This window comes from Anopheles nili, chromosome 2 (assembly GCF_943737925.1).
Source record: "Anopheles nili chromosome 2, idAnoNiliSN_F5_01, whole genome shotgun sequence".
NCBI classification, from domain to species: Eukaryota; Metazoa; Arthropoda; class Insecta; order Diptera; family Culicidae; genus Anopheles; species Anopheles nili.
The window spans coordinates 55,533,624-55,545,461 of record NC_071291.1 but is presented as its reverse complement, the minus strand read 5'-3'; the positions used below and the strand labels follow the sequence as shown (position 1 = coordinate 55,545,461).

General features: G+C 48.5%; 1 protein-coding gene across 1 annotated transcript; it reads left to right on the top strand.

Annotated features, from left to right (window-relative positions):
• The first annotated feature begins 2,922 nt into the window (after positions 1-2,922).
• On the top strand, positions 2,923-5,815 carry LOC128732135 (longitudinals lacking protein, isoforms A/B/D/L). The gene is made up of 2 exons (XM_053825304.1): positions 2,923-4,203; positions 4,523-5,815. Exons 1-2 carry the CDS (start codon positions 2,923-2,925, stop codon positions 5,813-5,815), a joined length of 2,574 nt encoding a protein of 857 aa, XP_053681279.1.
• Positions 5,816-11,838: the final 6,023 nt, after the last annotated feature.

The window sequence follows — 11,838 nt, the reverse complement described above, 5'->3', positions numbered from 1 at the left end:
AGGTTCGCGTTCTCACCAGACAACCTCTAGATGGGAACATCGGGACGCTTTGAGGTGAATTTGCATAATGCGCTTGGCATCGCGGTCCCATCCTTTCACCAGGGTCGTCATAATTTGCATAAGTTCCCGTACGGTAGAAAGCGGAGAAAAGCGTCCCAATTTCACCAAAGGGCCCTTTACCAACAAGAAGCCCTTTAACCTCTCGCGACACCGCTGGTGGCATTTCGCGTCGCAACCACAAGGGGTGTCCCAAAATAATGGCGAAAGTGATGCGTTTGTTGATGCGCACCTTTGGCCCACGAATGAAGCAACAAAAAAAAAAAAATAATTCACCTACGAAGGATGCGAGCAAAAGAGAGACGACGGAAAAGGATGCACCCGAGGGAAGGATCGAGATCGAGAAGCAAAAAAAAAAATCACATCCCAATAAAAGGACGAACCGCATTCGCGCACTGATGATCTTCGAATAGACCGAGGCGTTGCAATCCGATGCAATGCATCGCCGTGGGAAAGCAAACTGATGCTGGGTGCACCCGTATGTGTGTGTGAATTCGTCCTGCTTTTTGCGGGTGACTCGTCGTTAGCTCGTGACCAGTGCAGGTCCTGAAACTGGCTTGTGCGAAACATTCGACCTGCGGGGTTTGCGAGCTGCCGGAGTTACGGCAGCGTGTCCTGAACATATTTGCCGGCCTCATGTGGGTGTGTGTGTGTTTCGCAACATAATTAATGGTCACAAGGGCAGGGCGGATCGAGATGCCGGTACTGTAACGCATCCCTGCGGGTATTTTTGGGTCGATAAATCATGACGCGCTCGCGCGATTGCCGGACAATGAAACCCCTCCCGATAGGATGCTGGGAAATGCTGCCGATCACGGATCATCGTCGACTTTGTGACCGTCCGATTTCGATCGGATCATACCTGCCTTGGTTTTAAAAGTACGATCACGGAAAGGGAAAGAGAAAAGGACCCCTTCGATAGCCTTTTTGCTCGATATTGCACAACGCCCGCGTCAAGCTGCCGTCCTTTCGACCTCTCGACCTGTTGAAAAGGGACGACTTTGAAGCGTTGATTTATTTCTCGCTGCACACTCCCGTTGACCTGCACCTTCGGGACGCGCGTAAAGTGCAAAAATCCTCCGCTCTAATCCCTATTCTATTTCTGCGTTTGTTCACCTTCCCCAGGGACCGTGTGTGTACGTTTTTTTTGCCTTTCCTTGCTCTGTTTCTTCTGCTCCTTTGGCACTCGAGCGGGACGAAATTGGCATTAGGTCGCGCCGGACGTGCCGTATTTATGCGTTACGACCAAATTAGGACATCAGGAAGTGGATTATGGCCTTTAGGGAGGGCAAGTGAAAAGAGGAACAAAAAAAAACAACAAACGGCCAGAATTCCAACCAAAAATCTGCACTCGAGTTTCGGAGAACGCACAAGTGGCTCGTGTGTTTTTTTTTCTGTGCTAGCTTTTGCCTAGACTTGCCAGTTCCACTGGCCACAATACCAAACGGTACCCGAAGGTTCGATTTTCGGAGCCTCCTTCAACGGGCGAGATAAGCATCAAACCTGCCAACGGGAAGAGAAAAAAGAAAACGGCAAAATTGGAGGTGGATTTGCGAAAGCAATTCCCTGACTTGCTTCCATTTCCGCTCACCGACACTACACCGATCGTCCACACGGTCACCGGATCCGGTTCCCATGGACCCGGTTTTGCGCCACGATTTCCACCGAATGTGTGCGAAAAGAAGCACAAGAATGGAACGATTCGAGCCCAAAAAAAAAAACAACCCCACACACAAACACACACACCTCAAATCCAAACCGTAAAAATAACCCCAAAAGTCAACTCCTTCGGGCTCTAATTTGGGCAATAAAATCGGCGCAGAAGCATGGTTTCGGTGGTCACGCGATGTTGCAAACTCTGCTCCACGCGAAGACAAACCCCCCGAATCAGATAAGCGCGAAGCGTAGGTGCCACAAGTCGCGAGGGACCAGCCCTAGCGCCTCATTTCCGGCCGGTCAGCTAAGACGCGGGCGTGATAAGACGCTCGGATACGGTTCCGAAGGGATATACGGTCCAGGGAGTGGACGGAATGGGGCGGCCGATAGCGTCCGGTGGGCGGTTCGTGTGTGGCGTTGTTTTCGCACGATATTCGCACGACAAAACCCCGGTGCCCGTGGTGTGCTTTTGCTCCCGCGGTTCGTCTCGTTTTTCGTAAACAAAAGTCACGTTACCAGAAAAGCCCTACAACGAGGGGCGTGAACCCGGTGGAATGCGCGCCGGGGTGAGATAACACCGTGTGGTAGTGGTGGTGGTGGGTGAGCGAAGGGACTCGTTTTTGTTGGATGGAGGCGCCGTGAGTCAGCCTGGTGTGTTGCGGCCGAAAATGGCACCTCCGCCTGCACCTTGATTGCGATTATCACCACATTCTTCTGCGCGCGTGATTCAGGAGTCCGGAGGGTGTGAGCAGACGAAGGGCGAGCCCTGAACACCCGTAAACAACGTGGAGCCGTTGGGTGGCAAAACAACGGCCCTGCCGCCGCTGGAAGGTCACCGTGGTTTTGCGCGCCACAATTGGAGCTTGTTTTCGCGTTCTGATCCGCGTGTGCCAAATGAAATGACGGCGTTATGAATCCTCATGCGTGTTGTGCCTTTTTTGTGTTGTTTTCCACCCCCTGGTTTTTACGGGCTGGGTGTTGAAATATGTTTACACAATGTCGGTTTTGGTTTTTGTGTGCGCCATTTTTTTGTTGTACAAACGTCAAAAAACTATACAGTTCTCTCACATCCTTGTGCTAATGTAAGCTTCTTTTTTTCTGTTACTTTTTCTTCTCCCCATTGCGTTTATGACCCATAGTAGAGCCGCAGGAAGGTTCCAGACATCTCGTCAACCATTCAATAGCGACAACACACAAACGGCCTTCAAAATGGGTAGCAGCGAAGGGCAGACGTACTGCCTGCGGTGGAATAACCACAAATCGAATCTGGTCGAAATACTGGACGCTCTGATCAAGATGGAGTGCTACGTTGACTGCACGATCTACGTCGACGATCAGGTGCAGTTCAAGGCGCACCGCGTGGTACTGGCAGCGAATTCACCCTACTTCCAGACGATCCTGCAGGACGTCCCGATGGACCACTGTAGCATCCTGTTCCCGGGCGTGCAGGAGTTCGAGATGCGCGCCCTGCTCGAGTACATGTACACGGGTGAGGTGAACGTGACGCAGGCGCAGATCCCACGCATCATGAAGATCGCCGAACAGCTGGAGGTTAAGGGTCTGTACGATATGGCCGACCTGAAGGGTCGCTTTGACAAAATGGTCGACGTGGAGCATCTGATGCGGGATCGCGACCCTGCAACGACGCTACTCGCCAGCAACAACAACTACAGCGGCAAGAGTGCATCAGCAACAGGACCTGCTGGTTCCGCACCAGCGTCTACGTCCACCTCAGGCTCGTGGAAGGACGCACCAGCGACGAGCAGCGGTGGAAGTGGTGGACACTACTCCCATCATCCACACCAACATCAGTCCTCGCCAGTCATCTCGACCTCGACGAATATCTCGATCGCCCAAAGCAGCAGTGCATCGCCTCCGTACTCGTACAAATCGCCCTACTCCAGCCTCTATTCTCGCAGCCCAGGAGCAGTGGAACGGGATCGTGAACGAGAAGAACGCAGCCGCGATCGATCGTCATCTTTCTCGCATACCTCGGCCACGTCTCCATCGCATCGCATCCAGTCCACGTCCGGTTCGTCAGGATCTTCGGTTTCGGCACAAATCGCACTGCAATCACAAGCTGGAAATCACCAAACGGCACCTCATCCATCTGGTAGTTCCTCCACCGCAACTTCGGTATCCTCGCAACCCTCAACGGCGGCGGCAGCAGCTGCTTTGGCCGCCGGATGGTCGGGTCTTGGTCAAACGCAACTGCACAGCATGCTCAGCTCGGCGTACGATTCCAGCACGGACATGAACCCACTCAAACGCAAGAAACTTCAGTCAATGTCGAGTATGCTCCGTGACACACCGATCCTGCGTAACGTGCTGGCACAGGCCAACCCGGCTGACTCGTCACAGTCGACGGGCGGTGTTGGATCCGGGGCAGGATCTTCGACATCCGTGGCCACCATCCAGACGATCCAGGGCGGCATGAAGAGCGATCCCGAGCGTCCTAGCAGTCATCACTCCAATGGCAGTGGATACAAGGTATGTGTTATTGGAGGGACATATATTATTTTACATCGTTTGTTTCGAAGTATACCTTTCTGCAATACTTCAGCACATTTAGCATTTAGAGTCCGCTGTATACAGAAGCACCCAGTTCCAAATGTTTCTAGATTTCGGATTAGTCGGATATCACGGATTCTTTTTATAACACTTGGGAAATGTGAATCAAATATTGTGTCCTTTTGACAGTTGGATTGACGGATGTACTATATTTTTCACCGATAAATAAACATTGCACCATTTAACGGAGTGTCCTTCTCTCTCTCTCGGTTTCTTCTATTCCCCTCCATCCGTGCAGTCAATCAAGGAACCATCGCATTCGCCGTACGCCGACAAATCGTTTGAAGATGAGCTGCTGGATTCGCCGCACAATTTTGGCGGTGACGCTCGGTTGGCCTCATACGTGCCACATCAACAACAGAAACCAGAGTGGAAGCGCTACAAACAGTACACGCGGACGGACATCCTCAACGCGATCGAGTGCGTGCGAAAAGGCATGAGTGCGCTGCAGGCTTCGCGTAAGTTTGGCGTTCCTTCGCGTACCTTGTATGATAAGGTGAAAAAGCTCGGCATCACTACCGGGCGTCCGATCAATCGGGCGTTGAAGCGATCACCCAGCTCGAGTGGTAGCCCAGCATCCTTCCCGTACGGGTTGAGTGGAGCGAGTCACATGTTTGCTACCGGTAGTGGAACCTCAGGTGGTGGTCCACATGGTAGCGAACATCATCAGCAGCTTCCCTCGCAATCGCAGCAACAGGACGACGAGGCATCGGCTGCAGCAGCAGCAGCAGCGGCGGCCGCAGCTGCAATGGCGCACCACGAAGCCGGACGGATGATCAAGCTGGAACATGGAAGCCACCATGGACTTCCGCCAACGATCCCACACCCAGCTGCAGCCTTGCTTGATCCGTCTTTCCTGCAGCAGGCTTTGGAAGCTCGTGGTGGGGACATCGCTGGACGTGAGGCTCTACATGCGATGGCTTTTGCGGCAGCAGCTCACGCCGCCGTGAATGGTATGAGTACGTCCCCAGGTACACACGGCACTGCTAGGTCACCTAGTCCGAGTGCGCTGATGAAGTACATGCGCTCCGTCTCGATGAGCTCCCCTGAGGATGATCGTCATCATCCGATCCAGCTCCGTGAACGGGATCGTGATATGGCTGAGCGGTCACACGCTGAAGATCATCACCATAATGGGTCGGATTCGGTAGCGGCCTATGGAAGGCGTGATCACCATCCGATGGAGCAGGATTCGATCGACGAGACTGGTAGCGAGTGTGGAGGTCGGCCTTCTAGCGTGGGCGGTCCTTCCGATGGCCAGGATGATCACGTGGAGGACCTCTCGATGGGTCCGAAGCGAGACTCGGAAGAGCGTGGTCCCTCAGTATCGCCACCTCCATCGACGGTCGTTCGAGCGGCGCGTCGATCGCGATCACCATCACCGCCGGCAACTGAAACCAGTCCGCGGGTATTGCCACCTCAGCAGCAGGGAGTGATCGTACCGGCACCTGGCAAGCTGAAGGAGGACTACAACATCCCGATCAAGCGGGAGATCATCGCTGACAGCAACGCGCCGTCGGAGTCGTCGTAGGCAGAGGATCGCGTTCGTTCCCCTGAAAAAACCTAGTGTCCTCAGGGGGGGACCGAAACGTAGACAGTACTCGACACTGGATTCGTACTACAGCACTGTGAAACAAACGAAAGTAGAGCAAAGATAGAAGAAACACCACAAACGGGTAACTAAGTTCACTGAATTTTAATCCTTATTATTTTTACTAGGGAGTACGTTAAGATAAGTTTGGCAATTTGTTGATCCCACCATGCTCTACCGCGTAGGCAACAGCAGGTACCGTACCGCACTCTAATTCCTTTATCTTCGGTGCCGACATTCCGGAACCGGAAGCTAAGTGAAGATTCCTAAACGTGTGTTCTCGCGATCCTCGCGAGGACGAACGCGCGCGTTGCAACACGAGTTACCTTGAGGAAGTTACTGAACCCGAACCCACCAATTTAGTTACTTTCGCCTTTCGCGCCACAGAAGTTCTAGAAGGTATATGACGCTTGATTGCCGAATTTTATTCTACTCTTCTGTTTGGTGACGGAGGCGTTTAATGCGCGCTAGTAATGTAGCATACCAAACCACCCCTAGGTAGGAATGATCCCGCGGGAGCGGTTTAGGACAATTTAGAGTATCATAATTTATAACCACATCCACCACATGAACGCTTCTCGTGCAGAATCTCTACCTTCGTAAGCATTCTCTGCGCCGCCTAGCAACCGAGAACCGATAGACTGATACGAGAGTACTCAAATAAACCAACCAACCCACCAATCCAACCGGCAGTTGATTCCACAGGCATCGAAGGATCGCGCGCTAAGTAGTTCATAAGCGTGTTTGTGCGTTTCTCCATGCTTTCCACAACAGCAGAAGTGCAATAGAAGCCAATCGGACGGACGAACGATCCACCCGATGATCCACCATCATCACTTTCTTCTTTCTTCGTCGTTTTTTTACGTTTAGGTAGGTTTCGATCATCTTAGATGCGTTGTTTCTTTTATAGCGTTTATGATTGCGTTTAGGAGCGTAAGCGATTATTTTCCTTTTTGGTGGAATTGAACCACGTGTGTCTTAGATCCTTTCGTCTCAGTATCCGGTTCCGCTACACTAACCGAGAGGCAGGGGTTAAGCAAGTGCTCTGCACGACGTATCCTTTGGATGTAAGGCTCTATTGAGAATGAACACAAATAAAATATTCAGCAAAAAATTATAACACGGTTACGAAGTAAACCTACTGTGCATTTAAAGCCCGCTTCTTGCGAACGGAATGCTATAGACCCGCAGCACTAGAACGATTCAGGCATCTTTTCCTTAGCAAAAAAAAACAAACGAAAGTAAGCTATTTTATAGGCAAAAATGCATGTTCATAAAGTAAGCGAGTAAACCTTGGTATCACCAAAATTGTACTATTATTTGTAACGTTGCGTGTAAGTTCCGTACACACTTTAACTTTTTTTTAGTAGGTTTAGTTTCCTTTCTAAGAAAGTTATCTCTCCCTCTCCCCCATTCGCAAAACCACCACCGGTTGGAATGGGGTGCCTTTTCGCCGCTATTCGCTGATTCGGTGTACTAATTAGTTTGTAACACTTTACGGTTAACGTGACACCCAAGACGACTGCGTGTGTTTTTTGTTGTTATTGTTAAAAAAGGGAAAACGAACGGAACGATTCTACCATCGAGTGCCTATAATTATGATGATTCCTATATGAGTTTGAGGTGGCGGCCGTGAGCGTGTGTTGGAGCTCGAAAAAGGGAGTTCCTGCATTTGTTTAACGTTGTTTCGCGCTCGGTTCGAGCGGATAGGCAGGAGTAGAGTTAGTCCTCGTAAAACGTTCTTCATCAAACCTCTCCTATTAGCTAGTTTGGCTGACCGTACAGTAGCGTACGGATTATCGATAAGGACCTACAATATGCATGTGTATACATTTAAATGTGAAACGGTAGGATTTTATTTTGCGTCCCTCAAAACGAAGCCATATCCTACTGGTGGGACGTAGGGAAATGGGGGAAAGGGTTGGAAAAGCATACATAAATCAAACTATATAAGCTGAGTCGCAAGCTAGAAGGAAGCGTGCGTGTATAATACACGAAACCGTTGGTTTTTCTCATCGTTCAGATCAAGGAAATGTGTTAGTTGAATGTAATGCAAAGTTAGATTAAGCGATTATGATGTAGCATACCCTCTAGGTGTTGATGTAGCGATAATGCAATGATAATAATACTGGAGAGCAAAAAAAAAGGAAGAAAAAAACGAAATACGAAAAAACAATGCCATATAAATATATACACACGTTTATGTTTACGCATAAACCATATCTATCGTGAAGCGTGCGGAACGAAATCAAACTAGAAATCAGGCAAATGGGCAGGGTCGTGTCTGGGTATTGCGAACGGGCCGGCCGGGTAATGGTTAAGAACACAAAATGATATATGATTATTATTGCTGTACCAATTATAAGAGTAATTATTGAAAAGACTGATTAAGATCCTGTTTGTTGTTACTAGACATTGGGCTTTAACACGAGTGAACGTACTACAGAACGAAAGGGCGGTTCGAAGTACGAAGACAGACGCAAACCCGCGAAGGCGCGATTAGGTGCAAAGGCAAAGGACCCGCGAGGACACAACCGCGATTCGGTTACGCGAGTTATCCTTGTGACGCGCAAGCAAGATTCCCACCATCCGTAGTTATATCCCCTACTCTCCTGCATTACGTTACGCGCGGATACGAAAGACTGAGTTTAATATTTACCAACCCACACGGGTCGGAAACCGTAGATGGCCGTTTCATTTTTCGCAACACCAGGCTAATTCGTATTTATTTTTGTTTACTGTTTTGTCTCGTTCAACATTCACTTTCTAACAGCCTAAGCAGCACAATAGTTCTCTTCCTTTTGTTCTCTTGCGTAGCTCGCAGGCACCGAGTCGGAAAGGATAGGTTCAATAGGTGTTAAGGAAGCCGAGTAGGGGATGGACGGTACGAGTCCTTGAAATGTCCGCTGTCGATTCGAAGTAAAAGTAAAGTGCTGGGGCGATGCAATATCATCATTGTAATAGGCGGGACGTCGGCGTCTCGTCGCGACACGCAGGACATCCTCCAGTATTGCTAGTAAGCCAGCAGTCGTCTCGCAGGAGCTGTAAAGTCTGTACGGTAGGGTGACCCGGTGGCGGCACCAAGCCTTGTAATCCAAATTAAGTTTGTGAAATAGTCATTGAATTATTTAGAGAAAAAGGGAATCAGGTCTAGGCGTAAAGGAGACGTTCGAGTTTGGCACGATGCGACAAGCGGAAGCCCGTAGTAAAATGGTTAATAAAGAAGCGTATGCTATATGAACTACCCATGATCGTGCTACTGACTAGATCTGTCTGAATGTACATGATGCGCGATATTATGTTACCCGGTACGCGTAGAGGTGTTTGATTAATTGATTTTGGCACATAAAATCTTCATATCGCTCGAACCGTGCCGGAGCAGGGTGGTTTAGGACGTCATACGACGTATAGAGTAGAAAATTGTGAACGTTTAGCATATACGTGGAATGTTGCACAATCAACCACATTACATCGATATCCGCATTTGGAATACCATGAGCATAAACATAATAAAATCTTTGTAGAAACATTACACAGATTGGGCATTGTTAAATTTCTTTCACTGAAAAACAAATGATTGATAGCGTTTAAAGTAAGTTTCTTATCCGATTACTTTATGAAAGAACTGTCGAATTTAAACAATAAAAGCATTATGTACCGGTGGGATTTCCCTTTTCTCCTCTGCATCACAGAGATAAATCTTCTTGTTCCTGATGCATTTTCCAGTGCCTCCGGAAGCTTGGTTTCGTTACGAATACTTTATCACAGAGATTGCAAGCGAGTTTGCGCTCTGCAAAGTCCCTATGTGAGTGTTCATGCTGGCGCAGATTAGAGGAACTGGCGAACCGTTTCTCACAACCTTCCTCGTTGCAGAAGAACGGTTTCTCTCCCGTGTGTGTACGCTCGTGCTTAATCAAAGCCCAACGAAACAGGAACCGCTTGTCGCACAACTTACAGCCGTACTTACGATCCTTCGTATGGCTCAGTTGGTGAGTACGCAGGGTTTTAGCCAGCGCAAAGGTCTTGCCACAATCGCCGCATTGAAATTTTCGCTCATCGGAATGCGCAGAAGATCGATGAAGCTTCAGTTTACTCGAGCTGATGAACGCTCTTCCGCACTGCTCGCATGTGAACGGCCGAATCTTTGTGTGCGTGCGTATGTGCACTTTCAACGAAGTTGTTCGTACGCCGCATAATGGACACATCTTTCCATGTGGCTTCTTGTCGTCTTTGTGATCCAAGGGAAGGATTTCGGCTCCTTCAATGCTAAGCCTAACGATACGCCGTGATGGATTATTTGGTTTTTCAAAATATTCCTCTTCTAAATGTTCGTAATTTGGCATCTCAAAGCAGTCTTCCTGTTCGTCTACATCGCTTCCCAGCACTGGTGAAATTTCATCATCTGAATGCAATTGTGTTGTACTAAGATTAATCTTATCATCAACTACGGGACAAAGCTCTTTTGCTTTCAGTTGTTTTGTATATCGATTTTTATCTCTTATCAGTTCTGGTGGTTGCTGAATAGCCTGTAAATGATCGCTCAACTCAGGATACGATTGAATCATAAGCTGCTTTTCCAAGTACAATTTTGAATTTTGTACTGTTCTCATAAACTTTGACACGGACACCAGTATCTGACTACAACTTTCGCACATCCAGTTTGGATAATTATCCTGGCGCGAGTACTAGAAGAACAGCATAGTATTAATCAATGCGAACGCTTGATAAATTATTCGATGGAATTACTCACCGGTATATCGAGAATCGTGAGCCCATGTTTGATAGCTGTACTGATAGTTGATATGCTGCTATTCACCAAGGATGTAGAGATTGGTTTTAACAAATCGAGGTTGGATTCTAAGCAGAATCGACAAACACTCCTATTTAAACTCCTACGAGTAGATTCTCTTGAAAACATTGTTCTGTATCGGAGTTTTGTCGCATGCGTTTATATTTCAATATTTATATACAAAATAAACCTTCAAATAATCCACTGGTTTGTTATTGTTTACATCGGGGTGGCATTTGACAACGTTCTCTTACCACCGGATGGCAACACTGCTCCCCATGTGAGGGACATTTTGAATTTAGCAATAATTTTTAAAATACAAGCTCGTAAAAAATCATTTCCAATCGTCTTCAATATCACGTGTCTTGGATTTTGCATGCTTGTGTAGAACTCACTTGACCATTAGTCTTATTTTCATGTTTAAGCATCGGCTCGTGGTTGATGAGCACCGTATAACCACCACCTAATACCGTCAGGACCATTGTGCATCGGATTTTTGCATTTGACAGCTTTCACTTAAATTTTTTTGTATTCGTATTTCTCGCACAGCAAAATGCACAGCTGAAGGAAAAAACATTTGCGCCGGTCTGTGAAATCTGTGTACGAAGCGATAATATAAACATTTGCTATGTAAATGATCTTCGCCGTCCGTGGAGCATAGTTTCCGTGTGCCGTCGAAACGGCGCAATCGTCGCAGGCGCGTGCACTCTCGGGGGCTGAAGCAACAGTCGCACACCTGGGGTTGTATCCTCCCCATCGCGGGTTTGTAGGTGAGCACAAACGAGGCAAACAAAGAGTGTTCGGTTTTGTCGATCGGTCACAAAACGACGGCGACCGCGAAAGGCACCTTTGACTTTGGGACGACTATCAAGGGGCAACCAGCAGGACGATTTTGGGCTGGTGAAACCCTCCTCTACGAACGTGGCACGATCGGTCCCGGTAGAGTTTTCATCGTTGTTGCTTCGACCCAAGGGTATCGCTAGGTGGTAGGTGCCAGCTGTGGGACGAAGTGGAAGTGCATTCGGGCTCCGGTGCGTAGTTGAAAAACAGTCCCCCAACAGAGCCATCAAGGAGATTGTCACAAACACACGCACACAGCCATAAACGGACGGGTTTCCTTTGGGGTGGAAAATTTTGCTCCAGCCTTGATGCGAAGAACGGTTAATCTGCAGCA